Source organism: Megalops cyprinoides, chromosome 2 (assembly GCF_013368585.1).
Source record: "Megalops cyprinoides isolate fMegCyp1 chromosome 2, fMegCyp1.pri, whole genome shotgun sequence".
Lineage (NCBI taxonomy): Eukaryota > Metazoa > Chordata > Actinopteri > Elopiformes > Megalopidae > Megalops > Megalops cyprinoides.
In genome coordinates, this window is record NC_050584.1 from 42,980,916 (window position 1) to 42,998,863 (window position 17,948).

General features: G+C 40.6%; 2 protein-coding genes across 6 annotated transcripts in view; one reads left to right on the plus strand and one right to left on the minus strand.

The window, feature by feature from the left end:
- The window catches only part of eps15l1a (epidermal growth factor receptor pathway substrate 15-like 1a), a 36,028-nt gene extending 27,324 nt beyond the window's left edge, over positions 1 to 8,704 (plus strand). Inside the window, exons 24-26 of one of the 4 annotated variants that reach the window (XM_036517386.1) lie at positions 1,804 to 1,962; positions 4,704 to 4,720; positions 6,233 to 8,704. In XM_036517386.1, coding sequence (XP_036373279.1) covers positions 1,804 to 1,962; positions 4,704 to 4,720; positions 6,233 to 6,379 — 323 coding nt within the window. In that variant the 3' untranslated portion in view covers positions 6,380 to 8,704. Of the gene's footprint in view, positions 1 to 1,803; positions 2,010 to 4,703; positions 4,721 to 6,232 lie in introns of all 4 variants that reach the window. The other 3 variants (XM_036517393.1, XM_036517378.1, XM_036517398.1) reach the window with 3 other exon arrangements.
- A 5,041-nt stretch (positions 8,705 to 13,745) lies between these two features.
- On the minus strand, positions 13,746 to 16,576 carry klf2a (Kruppel-like factor 2a). 2 transcript variants are annotated; one of them, XM_036521137.1, is made up of 3 exons: positions 16,130 to 16,576; positions 14,933 to 15,881; positions 13,746 to 14,721 (listed from the first exon to the last, which is right to left on the minus strand). In XM_036521137.1, the coding sequence occupies exons 1-3, from the start codon at positions 16,205 to 16,207 to the stop codon at positions 14,546 to 14,548; spliced, it is 1,203 nt and encodes a 400-aa protein (XP_036377030.1). In that variant the 5' UTR covers positions 16,208 to 16,576; the 3' UTR covers positions 13,746 to 14,545. The 2 variants fall into 2 exon arrangements, with proteins under 2 accessions (XP_036377030.1, XP_036377029.1); XM_036521136.1 differs by having other exon boundaries at positions 14,933 to 15,884.
- Between the last annotated feature and the right edge of the window lie 1,372 nt (positions 16,577 to 17,948).

Sequence of the window (17,948 nt, forward strand, 5' to 3'; positions counted from 1 at the left end):
CTGTCTGATTTTCCCTGCTGTGTGCAGTTTCCTATCAAGACTGTCCATTGTAAACTGCAAGATCAAGTGAAGAGTGCTTTTGAATCACATGATACACAGCAGTTAGAGCAGTGGCATTGTGTGCCACTTAATCGTAGATCATAGAGGAGATTATTCAGCCAGTAAAATGGCTGACTGATGCGGGTTATTATGTGTTAAAAAAGTTTGGCAGATTCATGTTCAAGCAGTTGATTTGTTTTCTTCTTACGACAGAGGTCATTTAAACTGGCAGACCTATGTGGCAGATCCTCTTTGCAGTTTGTCATGTTTTGCATATGCTTGTGCATGCGAGATGGAGGATGTGCTTTGTGTTGGTATTTTGGGCTAGGGTGGAGCTCATCGTTGTGGTGTACAGCTCCATTTACCCGAAAGAGAGAAACAGATTGCTTGACTGCCTTGCAGTGCTGTGAAATGCTAATCTGGTCTGGATGTGTATAAATAACAGCTCTGTTAACAGTGTGGTTAACACCTTATCGAATATGAACTACCCATGTAACGTTCCCACGATTGCCTACATATGCCAGGCTGTTCTGTCTTTTCTTTTAATACACATTTGATATACATTTGATAAGTCCAGTTTGTTTTGAAATATTTTGAAAGCTTCCCTCTGATGTCTAATTCAGTTGGCTGTATGAAGGCACTGAGTCGTCTTTGTGCCATGCACAGGAAGCTTATTGGCCCTCTGCAGTCTCCACATGTGCTGAAAACACTCCACTGTGGAAAAGATTTTGCAGATAAACTTTTGACCTGAATTCATAGCTAGTTCTGTGGAAAGAAAATTCTAAACCATACTTGCTGAAAATAAACCTCAATGCAAACCAAGGTTTAACCATACTTTTTGAAACTAACTTGTTAAAGCTGAGTGATGTGATCTTTGTGAAGGCCAAAATTAGTTTGTGATGTCCTCTGGCAATGTGGTGACATGATGTGACCATGCACAGTAATTGGAAATGTTTGATTCTTGGCCACTTCAGTCTTGCCTATAAGCCATAGTATAGCCTAATATAGGCTATTTCTGATTTTGATATTTCGGGGGTGTTTTCAGCATGGTTCATTGAAGGTAAATCTTTGGCCTTTCAAAAGAAAGATTTGATTATTGTGATTGGGGCAGGGCGTGCAGGCAGCTTCAGTTAGTTAATGTTTTTTCCCTTGAAATCGAACTTCTCTATCTGGTTTTGGTGCACCACGAGTGAAGCTTGAGCTGCTGTGGTTTTGAGGCAGAGCAAGTCTTTCATGACACTATCTCTCTTGAGGCCACAACTGGGGGAAATAAGAAAAAACAAGCTGACAAAGTGAGGCTTAAAAATACACAGAGAGAATATCACAAACAGTGAAAACAACCAGTTATGCCATGTTGGGGCAAGGGACGAAAAGAACATAGAGTTGCCTTTTAGGATGTATTTCATGAATGGAATTAAACAGGTTTATATGTGGGTCAAAGAGACAAGCATCAGTATTTTCTTTACAGAAAGCCAGTATAATTTCAGCCCAGATTCGAAGACTAATTAAGGTCTGGTGACTTGTGTGTTAAGCTTCTGGATATATATTTTAAATATAAATTTTTTATCACCCTAGTTTTTGAGAACTCACGGTTACCAGTGCTGTGCTCGAGGAGACTGTGGGCTGACATGTAGGTGACAGCAAATCTCAACCTCTAATTTAAGACTCATTTTTCCCCCTTATTTTTCCATTGTGCTGTTACCTGGGAGCATGTTTTTTATTTCTTTAGAAGGAAATAATCTTTCTTTTCTCTGAACTCTTTAGGTAAAAGTACTCCAGTTAACCTGCCTGGGTCGGCGGAAATGGCCAAGTCGAGCGATCCTTTCCAGCCCTTTGGCTCTGACGCCAGCGATCCATTTCAAAGTAAAAAGGGGTTCGGAGACCCGTTTAGCGGCAAAGATCCTTTTGCTCCTTCCTCCTCAAGTAAAGCCTCTAAAGACTCTTCCTTGGGTTTTGCAGACTTCAGCTCTGTAAGTTGAGTTCAGTGATACTCTGTCCAGTCCACCCTTTTTTGCTTTCTGCTTACAGTAATCATGACTTTTACTGAGAGATCTACAGCAGAATGCACCACCAGCTTCTGTACCTCTTTGCTGCGCCTCATTCTGGCCACTTTCATGCAACAGACATCATTGTTAATAAATAACCCATTGTTCTCAATAGTTTGAACACAGCAAAAAAATTGGACCAACCAAGACCAAACATTAGCCTGGAAGGACTAGTGGGGAAGGTATTGACATTTGTTGAGGTCATGTATTTTAGTCATACCTCATTTCGTACAGTATGTTTCCTCGTGACCTCAGGAGTGGCATCGTCTGTTCAGTAGAATAGATGCTCCAAAATGTTCTGAGTCCCAGGTCTGCTTTTAGACTGATTCCCTCAGTGTGTGGTTGTCAAGTCATCATCTGATGATGCAGTTACTTGTGGAGGGAATTATTCAGACAATTAACATGGGGAATTATAATATGACTTTGATAGAGCCTGCCTGGGAATTTAACCAGGACTAAATATGTTAAATATATGTAAAATATGTATTATGCAATGGAAGGATGTAGCATGTCACCACGTAGTCTGCTCCAGGCTATGTTTAATTGGCTGTCAAAGCAAGCACAATTTGATGATTTATTTAATGGAAGATAAAAAGCTATTTGCTTAATAGTGCAAGATGGGGATTCTGTGAATCCCTGAAGCATTTTTTTCAGCAGTTAGTGGGTGATTAAAGGACAGTGTTAAACAACTCGGGTGTTCCCATGGGCTGTATCTCCAAACCAAACAGTTAGCGTCCTTACGCTGGTTTATGTCTGAGGAACCTGGTTAGATTCTTCTGAGCTTGACATCCACTGCCCCTGTTCTCTCCTGTTATCAAAAGTTAGTGCTGTTTAATGTCTTCAGCCAGCTCAGGGGTGCATCTCCACCCTCTGTCCCTCGATTGCCCAGACTTGCTCATAAATTCGTCTCGCTCTATTTGTGTGCTGGAATTCAGATGTTGCAGTACTCTGTAGGTCCAGTAAACAGCAGGGCTCTTCTCATGGTTGCTGCTGAAACGATAATGTTGCAGCTGGCAGAGCACAGGGACAAGCGCTGCGTCTTTGTTGTGCCAAATAGTGATTTAATTATCATCCTTGAATCCAAAAGTAATGGGGTGCCTGTCTTCAGAGGCACCAAAGCTGATTGCAAATCCTAATCAATATTACAAAGCAGAAACTCCCCTCTTTTCTGGACCTAGTCCTCTCAGCAGCCATCCCCCTGACGGTTCTGATGCGAGCTGTACCTGCAAAAGACTTGACTTAAAGTACACCAAGGTTATGGAGAGAAATGACACTCCGATGAAGGACGGGGAGGACAACACTTTCTGTGTGGTTTTGGAGATCAAAGCCGACGGCCTTGCGAATTGTTTACATTGGTAGCAGCAGTATCACTACTCAGCTCTCAGTCCTGAGTTTACAGAGCATGTAATTGGTGTGCATTCCAGTATCATTAAAAAGTAGACCCATTTTTTCCTTTCCTGTTCTGTACCATTGGCCCCATTGTTTCTTGTCTCCTTTCCCAGTGGTGTTCAGCATGGTTTTGAGGGTATGGTTCTTGCTTTACCATTTCTGACTTGTGGCTTTAATGTTGGTCAGGAAGGACAGAACGTTCAGGTAGTTGTCGATCTGCCAAGAAAGGAATAAAAATGACTAAAGCAGTTTAGTATCATTTATATTAAATAACTATGATGTAATGTATTGAATGAAACAGTTAAAAAATCTGTGTTGATTTTAGCTTCACTCTTGATTGGAAATACATTTAGGCTAAAGGAGGGCTAATGTGGGCTGTTTTGTGATATGTGTGAGGTTACACAGTCATTACACTTAAATACACATTGAACATTCTAAACCATGTCATGTAAGCCTAGAGCCCACCCAGCCTCAAACAGATGATGCAGGCCAGCCTTGCTATCAGCTGGAGGGGGGTGGATTTCAGGCATATAGGACATGGTTCAGAGTACCCAGTACTGCTGGTAGGTACTTCATATATATTAACAAGCCAAATCCAAATTGTAATTTTGAAACAGTCTTTTTATATTATCCCCTTATTTTATATGCATCTTACAAAATATGGTGAGACATTGACTTGAAATCAAATGGGACATAAAAGACAAACTATGGCCTGTGGAGGGAACAGGGAACTCCCCAGAAATGTTCCTTTTCCCCAAACGTGATTGTCTGCAGACATCTTGTGCTCACAGAAATAAAGAAACTCTCACGGAGCATCCTGGGTGCCCGGAAGATTGCACCAGCCATGTATTACAGAATGGTTAAGCAAATCCCCCCAGAGTTAGTGTCAGTGGATGCGGTCTGCATGCACAATAGATGTGTCCTATTATCTCTGTGTGTGGTGTGCTCTAGAGACGTGTTGACACCACGTCTTAACTTCTCTTGACTGCTAGGTTTTTTTGTCATTTCCATTTCTGTCCTGCTGCATGTCACCATGGCCTGTTGTCACTGTGTTTTTGCCTATTCATTTCTCCATCCCATTTGCGACAATCAAACACAAAAACGTAGACCCACTTTGGTTTTGTGTTCATGCTTTGTGTAGTGAAATGTCTTCCTTGTCAGTGTTAAGCAGATGGTTTGTGGGACTTGTAGTATTTTTTTGTTTTGGATTACAATTTGTTTTTCTCACAGGAACTGAAAACATTAAGGTAAGACTGTTTAACGCTTAGGTCAAACCTCTCTTGATTATGTGCAATCATGGATTTCCTATGTACTGCCATGACCACACAGTGTGTGCCAAAATGAACAGTTCCCCAAATGAAAAATATGTCATACCAAAGCAGTCATTTACAAATCAGACTTGTCCCCTGCTTATAGAACAGGTGTGATAAAAGGCTTTTTCCATATTCTAAAATATCTGAAGTGGCGTAGGATTCTACTGAATAAAAGGTACATATTACTGCAGATTGCAATCTCTTACAACACTGAGCACATTGGTACATAGTTGTAACATGATTGCGCATGAACGCAAAATGTACACGTTCTTCATAAAATAAATGAGATTAATATCCAATGTCCTCTGGATTATTTTGTCATTGTTTGGGAAATTGTGTTAAGGAGAATGAGAGGCTAATTACGCATGCAATTTTGTTCTCTTAATAGAAGTGCATGAAGCTCTTTGCACAGTGATTCCTAATCTCTCATATGTGTGCCCATTACCCTTGTGTTCAAACTATGCTGAATGAAATTCTAAACTTTAAATAGATGCCACAATTCAGAACGTACAATTGGGGTCCTTGGCTTCTTTCACACATAGATCGGTCTCTCTTCATTTAAATTATCTCTCAAATTCTGTCTGTCAACAGGTTTTGGTTTGCTTGTGTGTTTAAAGGCATTCAGAGACCTCCTCTTTCCTATAATGTGTTTTAATTTTGCATCACAAATGCTTTAATCAGAAGCCGAAAAAAAGATGAAAATGCCTTTGTCCAAAGCTATTTTTAGTGGTGACATTTATTTCTCCTTTTTTGTTGGTGGTGATTGGTGTTGTGAAAAATGTGTTTTAGAAAAAGAATTGCGCCATTTTCATTTAAACGTTTACGTGCTTTTGCAAGTCCACATAACAAAGTAAAGGATCTTATCAATGCAAATTATATCTGCATCACTAAATGCATGTACATTGTCTGATGTAATCAGACGTTAGGAAGAAAGTGGAGCATTTCTCTACTCGGGCTGTTTTGAAGTATCACTCCAGGCAGGATATGAGTGAAGACAGATGCTACCCAGGTGGTGTATTGTAGCTCGATTTCTAAATGCATGTCAGATTTAAAACAAAAGCATAGCAATATGAGAGAATGTACTCCATTTTGTCTGACCAGACAGAAATATTTTTTACAGTAAACAGTGTGGTTTTCACAGTAGACAGTAGTGCTATTATTTGAATCGGCCGAGGCACCACCACTGTTGACGCCACCGTCAGCTCGTTGTGGGTTTAACTCAAGCCAGTGGTGTAAGTGGTGTTCTGGGCAGTGACACGGGATTCAGCATTAGCTGAGTGAGCTTTCAGCGGGCGCTGTTCCCCCAGTGCCGTCAGTAGGTGCTGGTGGCGCCCCAAAAGCAGGGCTTAAGCGTGTGCGAGTGTGTGCATGTGAAGGAGCAGTGCCTGTGCCCCCCCCCCCCCTCCTTCCCCAGCATGTGTAAAACGTCGCTGTCTCTCCTCCCAGTTTGGAAATGAGGCGCAGCAGCTAGAGTGGGCCAAGCGGGAGAGCGAGCGGGCGGAGCGGGACCGGCTGAAGCGGCTCCGCCAGCAGGAGCAGGAGGACCTGGAGCTGGCCATCGCCCTCAGCAAGGCCGAGATGTCCAACGCGTGACCGCGCTCAGCGCGCCGCTCCCCAAACCACCACCACCACCACCACACTCCACCATGAGGGGCAACGTAGTGAATAAACTCTGGGGCGGGGCTGTCCATATGTATCCATTTTCAAGAGAAATAGCACTAGTCTGTGCCCTTAATTTTATTTGATGTATAGGAGGGAGGGGAAACTCTGTGGTTTATGAAAGTTATGCACTGTATATGCACTGTATAAACTGTACTATAGTGGCAGACTGATGTTTTTATTTAAAGAACAAAAACTGAATTTGTGTGTGAGAATCAACTAGAGGAAACTTCTAGAGGTAGAAGTTGAGGTAGCGAATGCTTTTGTGTCATGCTGCGGTGCAAAATGAAGCATGATGGTTAATTGTCTACTGGTTTGTGTGTTCAGAGCCATGGTTACATTGAAGAACAGAAAAAAAAACATTTATTCAGCAGGGTTCAGGAAAGTGGTGCATGAAAGGGCAGTCAGTCTGAACCAGGCTTGGTACTTTGGTATGTTGTTTAAGGAGCAAAAAGACATGGATGTGGGCAAACAAATAGAATGGGAATGTTGGAGCATTTTGTTACATTTTAAAGCAAAACACTGACTCTTTTATTTTATAGCTTGGAGAATCAGATATTCTCTTTGAGACGTCGTAGCATTTTTTGTGTTGTCTTTTTTTTTTTTTAATAAAAGGAAAACGTTTACATTTTTTTTATATGTTTCCAAGTAGAGGCAGTGGTCCCATTCTGGCAGGCATAGAAGTGTACGACTATGAGATTCTACAAGCACAAGCTGCTCATAGGCTCTTCAGTTCTGAATGTTTTCCTCAGATGTTAATACCACGCACAGTATCACTGTTACTAATCACAAAGAATAATTGACATTTCAGCAGATAAAACTGCGCTGTGCTATAGATTTGTTTGCAAACTGTCTTTGAAATTGTTTGCTGATTAAATGATAGGCAAGGTGGTTTTGGTTCCATAACCATTTGCTCCTGGAGACTGATTTTGCTGGCCATCTTGATCTGTGTGTGACTTGAATTTATAGCTGATGGTACTGCTGATGGAGTTGTGGTTTCCCTTTAGCTTTTGTATTTCAGCTTTGGCTTTTTTGAGTTTGATAGTTGGGAGAAACAGGGAAGATGTCATACTTTTAAACAGTGAAGAAAAAAAAAATAGTTGTTTGCCCCAATGTATGTGTGTCTTAGTGTTCCAGTTATACCCTTAATAGAAGTGGCCAGGTACTATCAACCCTAAAAAATATAATTTATTCTGGTGTCCCCATGCAGGTTAAATGCTGTACAAAAAAAAAAAATCTTACAGCTTTCCTGAGCCATGTGTAATCTAGTGAAATTTTAGATTTTTAAAAATATTTTAACACCTGATTTTGGGGAATGTTTTTTTTTTTTTGAACAAGTGAATAGCATAGCATTATGGATATGCTGCTTGACATAATGGTAGCCCACAATTTCTTACCGCTATCTTTGGTTACCTATCTGGGTTTTTGGTTGCTGTCACCACTGAAAGCAGTAAAAATGACACGTGCAGGTACTTTCTTCCTCTTGACTTGTGTACATATTTGAGTTCGTCTGTGGTCTGCTCCTCTCCTGTGGCCTGTTGTGTTTCTGCTTGTGGTGTTTTAATCACAAGGAGATACTTACCTGATGCCAATACACCCGCTCCCATGTTGTCACTACTGGTGACTGCCTTCTGCCTCTGCCCTAGTCTCAATCCACATAAAAACCCTAAGGCCCCTAAGTTGTGGAACTCTGTGCGCCTGGTTTACTCACCCTGCATTCTCCCTCACGCAGACACAAAACCCTTAAAAACAGTTTGGGTTTCAGTTGTTGCAACACCCCTCTGCACCCTCTTCAAACTGTTACGAGTTTCCTGTAGATATGACTGTGACTCCTCTCTTATTTTGCTACTTCCATTGTGCAATAGTCCTCACTTAACAGTGTTTGTGTTGAAGGAGACCTGCAGCATTTTACAACCTAATTTAATTTTTAGAGTTTCAATTTAACCTCCGTTTTTTATTTAGTTTGATTGTGTACATTGGCTGATGCTTCTCGCTGCCAAACAAATTATATTGAACCTTTTTGCTTTCTTCTGAGCTTTCTTTCAGGGTCTTGACAGCAGATCTGAAGCTTAATGCATTCCTTTCCTTTCTGACCTGCCTTAGACCTCCTCTGTAGATGAGAATAAACAGCAAATAAGTGTGTCATACTGCGATGCATAAGGTGTATACAAATTGTGTATATTTTACGTGTTATATTTGTCCTTTGAAAAGTGGGGAAAAACAAATGTGTAACTTTTCAGAAAATTATAATAATAAAAAGCCTGGATTTCTTTAGAATTTTAATCCTCTGTACATGGTTATTGTTTAATATAATAAAAGCAAGGTGACATTTTGGGTTTCCTTATCTGGGTCCAATTTCTTAATTGGGGTCTATCCCAGGTTGAGGACTGGATTGCCCTGAACTTGAAGTGTTTTGACATATCCATGAAAGCATGCGTCTGCATGTGGCTCATTCTCCTCATGGGTATTGTGGAGAGTTAGGAATACAAGAGGATATGTGATAATACACAGTCATCATAAATCAGTGTGTTTCTCTGGCTTTTTCAGTTCAGTATTTCTTTGCTTTGGAAAGTCATTACACGGTTTCTACTGAAGAGTGGGTGGACCGTTACTGCTGAGCTAATTTAACCGGTTTCCTCTCGCAGATTGCACAATGTACGTCCGGGGAAATCGACCATTGTCAAGAGCATTCAGATTATGAATTGCATACATTATTTTGGTTTGATCAGCAAAAATAAATGCAGGCCACAACAAAAATCAAGTGAAAACAATATGAAACATTCAAACATTGTACACTAAATCACTGAGGTGAGAAGTTGTTCACATTGATCCTTACATTGTACTAAAACTGCCCCTTGTAACTATTGAAGAGCACTTTTAAAGAAAACCTTCACTGATCTTCAGCCATGAACAAAGCCAGCCAAAAAGGCATGAGTGGAAAATGTGATTTGGATTGGAGCAATCTATACTTCTAGGGTGCAGCTGCAAGGGGGGAAAAATCATACCACAGATACAGAGTCTACAGACTCATCTCTGAACATGATGCATGAACCCGAAGCAATACTGTGTTCAGAATGTTAATTATCCCCATCTGAAATAACAGGAAATTCCTAGGTAACTTTTTATTTACCTTATGGTAATGGAAGTACGGAAATGAAATGGGTATCGCTGTGGAGGATGAATATGGGTCAGGGAGACGTGCAGCTATGTTGATCTCACAAACTGGGCCTTCAGTGTTCATTTCTTCCTTACACGTTTTTTCTTACAGGTTTTTTTCAAGTGAACACAAGGGGCCAAATGAGACATTTGCCACTATCAACAGTCCAATGGACAGATGCTCTTACACAGAGATGATATATTTGTCAGACTGGTCATCCTGCCATGCGGTGCTGTCGAGAACATGTACCAACTTCACAGCCTTTTTGTCGAGCCACTCACACTGTTTTCATGCCTTTGCATTAAAGCAGCTAGTTCTTGGAAATTATGAAATATCCTATCACAAATATGAGGCTTTGCAGGAGGTTAGATGGTTCACATTGTATAACGTGTCTGGTGGCGTGGCAGGATTTTCTCAGTACACATGTGACCCAGGAGGAGAGGTCAGATCTGTCGCTGTCAAAGGTAATGGGATCGCTTGCGTTCGTTCGCCCTGCCGAGATAATACGAGCAACCCCTTGCTGAAGAAAAATAATCTTGGCAGCTGTCCTGGGGATACATGTTTTTTGTTCCAGCTTTAACAATCAACCCCGGTCACAAAAACAATTATGGAAAACATAATTTGTAGCCAATATGCCACTTGCAATATGCAGGCAATCTGGTCCTGAAGAATGGCCAACATGGCAAGCTGGGCTTACTGTATTTAATCAGTTGTGTGAGGGAGTGGAACTATGCTGAATGATGCTGCCCCTGGGATATTGTGGTACTGAGGATAAATGTTCATGTTTTCCAAAAGGACTTTCGGGAGAAGAATACAAGTTAAAATCATCCAGATGGATCCTCTCTTCATCCCTGTTACACAGCATGGTTTTCCCCTCATTGGATTAACTTTGACAAACCCTTCTGCACTGGTACATTGAACAATATGTCCAAGATAAGTGTGTGTGCCACGTTTGCAAACCAAACATTATTATACAGAGACTGAATTCCAGGATAAAATGCCCTCATCAACAGTGCTGTGGATGCCTATTTCCAAACACAAAATCATGCTCATCGATTTGCATTATGCATACTGTTGGTAAGTTCCGGGGAGAAATATCAAAATCTTCCATTTGTAACAGCAATGACCACAGACAGGCATTGTGCCTATTAAAGTGAAGGTTGTCTTCCACTAAAACAACAGGTTCATGAATCATTCCAGTAGATGGCAGGCTCATTCCACAGCAATCCCTCTTTTTCAGACAAAGGAATTCACAGACTGTTTAGCGTCAGTGTTGGTAAATATAACTGACATTGTACATCAGGCCTTTTGGTCTGATCATGAACTTGCACACTTGTAGAAATATGTCACTGAATGACTTCTGCATGCATTGGGGTAGAACGGTGGAGCTAAAAAACATGGAAAAAAGTATGGATGATTCCATCTGAGATGCTATTATCTGTATGGTTTACAATAACAGCTGGGATAGACATCTACACTCAACCCCTTTGGTCACTTCCCTTTATGACTCTGTGTGTTGTCTTCTTCTTTGAGGTATGTCATATATGTGCTATAACACTTCTTCCAAACTCATATTTTACACTAATTAAATGAAAGGAGGAAAAACATTGTCTTGAGCGCTATGTGTGTAACTGCTCCAGATTCATTTAGGATTTTTTTTTAGTCTGTTATGAAAATATTGCCTGTTCTTGCTTTTAGGTCTCAAGAGAGGTGAGTTCCTCCCTGATGGACTGGAGCGCTGATAATTTGACTGGGGGAGTGGAAGAATTCCTGTCTAAAGGAATGCATGAGTTTTGATTATGATGTTACAAAACTGACCCTGAAGTTTTGTGATTTGATTGGGGGGCCAAATATTAGGTGTTTACTTTGGACAGCAGTGCATTTACATGTGTTGCAAAAAACACATCGCAGTGCAATATGTCAAACTGTCTTCACAGACTTTGAAAGTTTAAATGAAATAAGGAGGTTGGGAAAGGCACAGATAAGTGTGTGGGAATGGGGAGAAACTGAGTAGAGGGCTTGAAAGTAACCTTAGCACTGGCTGCAGTGTCATTTTAGGAGGCATTTGACCTAAAACTTACCTAAACATCTGCAGTCTTTGCTAATGGAATCAAAATTCTCACCTAACTGACAATAGAAGTAATTATTCTTGTGGATTTAACACCTCTTTGCACCTCTCATGTCACCCTTGACTCCTGATTGTTAGTCATTTCTATAAAGTGAAACAGCTTTCATGGGTTTTTGCTCTAAAAACAATTGTAACTTTCATCTTAATATATGCTGTTTCAGATGTCCCATGGCACAGAGCCAACAGATGAACTTCCTCATGATTTCATATGCAGAGGTAATATGAAAATAATCTTTGTGTGAATTTATATAAGGTTTGTAGCACACAATTTCCTTTAAACAGTGCAAAGAAAGCTGTCTGAAGATTCACAGTGAGAGATTGCTCAAAACTGAGCTTTAGTACATAATATATCTTAGGTTGAAAACGAAGAGAATTAACACTTGAGAACACCGTTTAAAAAGCATGATGAAAGCTGACTATGAAAAAAGCCAGAACTGTTTCACACCTCTCAGTCCCAGTGAAACAAAACAACATCAAACGGGAAGCAGAACGCATCTATATTGATAACTCTGCACAGTTGAGACAGGTTGTTAAGCAAGATTACTTTACATGCAGGACAATAGCACTGCTTTTTGTGGAGCTAAAAATACTATGCACGCACACACATCTTGACCTTCAAGTCATGGTTCAGGCCCTCAACACTCACTAGTAAAAGTTATTATTATAGTAAGACAGAAAAGTGAAATGAAAAAGTTTGATTTTCACATGGCTGACTATGCTATTAATAGCTGTCTTTTTATTTCCTTATTTTGCTCAGAGACAGTGAACTACATCAAGATGAGAAAAATAGTACTTTGTGTTCCAAGTGATTAAGATAGCCCTTGTGTCCTGACTGCCTGTTTTCACACACAAAGTTAAATGGAATAATTAGACGCGTAACATGGTGAAGAGGAGTTTATTCTGAAGGCAATGGCACCTTATTGTGGAGGAATGCTTTCATGTGACCCAAATATACGGACGAGATGCCCCTTATTAAGAGATGGATGGGGCAAAATGTTTTGCATGCTCTTAGATTTCTGGTGTGATTTGAATGCTTGAATGCTTATTAAGTTGGTATGGTTGGAAGACAGCATCACATCTAACCCAAGCCCAGCAGTTGTCATGGAGAAACTGCCAACTGCACTATTTTAAAGTCTCACTGCAAGGTGTTATTTTAGATTTTGTGGCTTAATTTTCTCACAGGTACTAAATGCATATCAACAGTTTTCTTGATATTTAATATATGACTGTTACTAATATAATCTTTACTGGTGTTTTAAACTGCCTCATTGAAAGTTTCATGGTGCAGCAGAGGGCTGTAAAGTTAAAAAGGAAAAGTCTTATCATTGGAGCCACCAGCCCCACCCAGAAAGCATTATTTCCTGCTCTTGTAAATGATAGCTCTATAGAATAGGAATTCAGTTGATGTGTTTAGAACTAAGTTTAGAGATTTGCCTTTGCCTTCACAAGTGCAAGGGGAAGTAAATGTATCTAATTCTAAATCCTGTTATCTGGTGTCCCCCTCTGCTAACTCCCTGCTTAACCGGACTTCACTTTATCTTCTCTCTCAATGTCTTAAAGTGGAGGCAGGGTTCTTTACTGAAGAGTGATATACCCCCATGCCATATCTATATTCAGTCTCTATAATTATGTAAATGTAATGTTTATATTTAAAGGTTGGAGCCACAGACTACTGGCAGTTTCCCTCCTGCAGCTGGAAAACATTATAGTCTAAATCATAATGCACAATCCACAAGCTTGATCTGGACTTTGAAACGACAGCTTTTAGCCTGGTCTTATCAAAAAGGCAACTGATGGCCAATTTTTTGAAAGCTTTGTGTGTAAGTGTGTGTGTGGTTAAACTACAGAGCACAGTCTTGCAATATGCATCAAAGCAACCCCTAATAAACAGCTGAATACAAGTTAATGTATGACACAGATGTGTAAAGGTAACTTTCCATTTTGGGTGCTTTGATTATAAACACTGCCCACCTAACAAAATCAATCATGTAAAAAAGTGAAGCTGGAGTCAAACATACATCTTTCAATTTAGTTTAATATGTACATTAAAATACACTATTTACATTATACAACTTATGTACAGTTCTTAATATAGATTTGTTTTGGTTTGAAAACAACAAAATGCATAAGACATCTAGCCCTGCATCAATAGTGTAGCTCGGAGCTGAAACAGATCGATAAATTCACCTTTAAAGACACAATTTTTTAATGGAAAACCTATTTCAATAGATTTAAAGACCCTGACTTCATATAGTATTCAATACATAAAAAAGACATATACTGAACATTCAATCTATGCCTCTATGGGCTGAAAGGCAGTTTTAAGAACAAAACATTGTCTGCAAAGCTTAACTCATGTGCTGTTGACAGTTTTATCAAATATAAACTTGTCGATTTTTAGCCCATGGACAGTATGGCATTGGTAACATACATACATTATAGAAAGGCACTATTGTAACTAATAAAATAAACCGCTTTAACAATGCTCATTGTACGTTTTAATGTCTTGTTCCAGTTGCGTCAGAGGTGTGCATAAGGGCCAGCCTGGCAAGTTGATGTGTTTGCCACAAAACAAACACTCCGTAATGCTCTTCAGAAGCCTTTTACAAAATACCTTTGTCAAAAACCAAAGTAGTACCAGCTACATTATTTTAAAATATTCATATATATATATATAAATGTAACAAGTCAAATTGTTTTGTCCTTGCTGACTTTTTAAAGCAAATTTTAAATAGAAGCAATAATAATATACTTGGGAAATATTTTTTTTCCCGATGTTTTCTCGTTTGCATAGTCCATAACCGTATGTGTATCCTCACATGTGTCGCTTCATATGCAGAGCCAGGTGATCAGATCTCGAGAAGGCACGTTCGCACAGGTGGCACTGGAAAGGACGGTGACCAGTGTGCTTGCGGAAATGGCGGGTCAGCTCGTCGGATCGGGCGAACTTCCAGCCACAGCCCTCCCAACTGCAGTGATAGGGCTTCTCGCCTACATTCACAAAAGACAAATAACCGATTAGTTCCTCTGTTACTTGTTACCATGCGTACTTATTTCTATGGCTAATCGTCGTGCATTACATGTATTAACCCCAGAAATGTAAGTAATAATAATAATAATAATAATAATAATAATATATGATGGAGATGCATTACGTTCTTATGGAAAAATCAACAGATAAAAAATGCAACGGAATTCTTACCCGTGTGCGTCCGGTGGTGCGCTTTTAAATGCGAACTCTTCGTGTAGGTTTTGCCGCAGCCAGCAAAAGTGCAGGTGTGAGTAGCCGTCCGCTTCCTTGGCCAGGAGCGACGACCTCTCTTGGGCTTCGCGTCGAGCATCTCGAGGGGAGAAGACGGTGGTGTCAGCAGTACTCTCTGAGTGGTAGGCTGCATACCAAGTCCATCTTCATACATGCTAAACTGGTGCCCGCTTTGGTAAGAGAGCTGCATCTGGGAGGGTGGAGGTGGGTGAGGATGGGGGAAGCCCGGAGCAGAGTGATAATTCTGCGCGAAGGTCATGGAGTGTAACATCTGAGACTGGCAGTCGGAACTCATGAGATCGTCTGGGCTCAGCGGCGGAGTCATGTTGCCTGCTGCCTGTGGGGAATTCGCCAGCCTGGGCTGCTCGAAGGACATCATGCAGGAAACGTTACCCTCCTGTTTGATTTTGGGGCAGCTCTGAGGAACCATGCCCACGGGTGGTCCATAACCGTCCATTGGTGACTCGACTTTGATACTGTCTACAAAGTCCTGACTTGGGAAAGCCGAAGAGCTGACATGAAATCTCCCCTGAATGCTGTTACTGGACATGCAGTAACTGTTGTCAACTTCAGGTCTCAGAAGCTCCGCCATAAGACTGCTGTTATACGACGGCGGCGGACTGTTCTGTTCCTGCACCGTGTATGCCGCTGGGGGGATACCCGTCTGGTACAGGTTGCCTGGCTCTGTTAACCTGTACTCCCCTCCTGCTCCCGTCCCGAGCACTGTAAGGCTTTCCGTGCCGGTGGTGTTAGAAAGAATAAAATCCAGATCCAGAAAATTGCTGAGATCCTCGTCGTCCTTTCTGCCAGAGCAATTGTCCATGTTCATAACAACATCATGCACAGAGCAACTGGAATGCACGGACTTGTCCATTTCGCTTTTCCATCTCTGCTGCATAAAGAGAGGCGGCATGTTAGAGAAAAATGTAAAAGAAAACACAAGTCAAGGTACCTAAAATGTCGGAATAAAGAAACACAGTAACAGTTCGTGCGCATTTGAAAAAGAGTAAACCTGATGTCTTAAAAACAAACGTTTCAGCTGACAACAGAACTGAAGCAAATAAATGACAATATAAACATTAGTCCCATTCACAAAAACTACTGGAAAAAGAAGAATATGTGAAAAATCATACTTACGTTTTCCCAACCTTTCTCCTTCTGGTTCGCAAATGTAGAAATCGATGGTAAAATGGACCCGCTTAAGGCCATTTCCATTCGTTGTCAGGGATTGTTTCGTAACGTAAAATTCTGTCTTTGTGTTTACAAATATACTTGCAAATTCGGCGTACGTTCAGCCTTCTTCACTCCACTCGAGCAACCCTCACAAGTAGTAAAGCTACAAGTTTCCCTCTCTTATGAAGTAGTGTTTCAAAGTCATGTAGCCTACAAGTTTGATTGGTAGGAGATCCTACCTTATAAATATTGCAGCTGAAAAGCTGGACCAATTGTATGAAGCGGAGGAAACACGTAAACGGTGGAGACTCGTTCAGGATTGAGGTAGCGCACTACTCCCTAAATTTAGCCCTGGTATATAAACGGCTCTTTTTCGAGAGTGTTGTAGTCCGTGCTCTCCCTTACACACTCCTGCGAGCTCCTTAAATCGTTGGAACCTCATTCCAGAAGCCCAACCCCTTTGGCCAGCATTAGCACCAGAAAAAAATAAATAAATAAAAGAAAGAAGTGTACGTGCGCGCGCGCGTGTGTGAGAGATACAAAAGAAAGAGTGCCTTCACAGAATCCGTGAATAATATAGAGTACATAGGACAAAACCGAACAAAATCAAGAACATCTGCATCCATCAGGAGATTTGATTTCAGGGAAACAAAAACCCACCTTATAATGAAGACCATATTTGATATATAGCCAGTATTTCATTTTACTGAAAACTATGTTATGCATTTTACTTGTAACTGAACTCTAGTGTTCATTCCGACGACCAATAACTCGTTTAGTTAATAATTTGCCCTCTCAGCATGCAGGCACATTTCATGATCATAATGATTTATCCATAGCATGAGAAACTTAAGATAGCAAAGAACACGCGTTTGAAATATTTACGAAGACTGCTGCATAGGCTACTGCCACTACTACTACTATTACTACTACTACTCTGCTACTACTGTTATTAATAATAACAATAACAATGTGTGTCATTCTCTACAAACTGCACTTTCAAGACAGTTACAAGTTTGGCTGTCTTCCAAGTACATTTCCTTTACGTCACTGAGTTTTGGAACATAATGGGGAAGAGCGATGTTTAGGCTGAAAGACATTGGTAACTATGCACGATGATAAATACATTGCACAGGCATGTCTGCTCGCTTTGTTACAGCTGGCAACGATTTTACAATATCTAAAAATATCTCTATATTGCAATATTGTGCCGCAACGACAACTTGGAAAACAAACACTATTACTACTGATTCTGATTAGAGTATGTTCCAGGGGTCACGGTAAGTCCTTAAGCTATCCATAGACGAGGTGAGGACATGAAAAAAAAACGTCTTATAGCGGTAAATTTTTATTTAATTTCACTCATTGTAGTTAAAGGGCAGATCCATGTCAATGGCGTCCTCATGTATTATGTAAGGTAAATGCGAAAGAGTAGCTATTTATGACCTACCCTGCTTAGCCGCCACCACCACTTTTCCTTGATTCATTTGCGTATCATTGAGTCCTCACAGCAGGCTTTTCAAAACGTTGCAGCGACCAGGCGCCAGACCTGTATCGTAACCTTCTCAGAGCTTCAAACGCCCCTCAAAGCACGTGCTATTAAACTATTTGGCGTCTATTTTGAGGCCTCATTCAGGTGTAAATAGGGTTGCTCTCATTGTCCGAGTTAGCATTCATATTGGTATCGAGGCGATAAGTATTAGAAAGTTTCGGTGGAGAAGATCGAAGGAAGACGGGAATTTCAGCTGTAGGCCTGTTGCTCTCCAAAAGTGTTCATAATCGC

What these genes read in the sequence shown, in the direction of transcription:
- klf2a (XM_036521136.1), bottom strand. Translation starts at nt 16,207, where the DNA reads ATGGAAATGGCCTTAAGCGGGTCCATTTTACCATCGATTTCTACATTT. An exon ending in AGGAGAAAGGTTGGGAAAAC is followed by an intron (nt 15,885 to 16,129) that starts GTAAGTATGATT and finishes CTCTTTATGCAG; the next exon opens with CAGAGATGGAAAAGCGAAAT. An exon ending in GCACCACCGGACGCACACGG is followed by an intron (nt 14,722 to 14,932) that starts GTAAGAATTCCG and finishes TTGTGAATGTAG; the next exon opens with GCGAGAAGCCCTATCACTGC.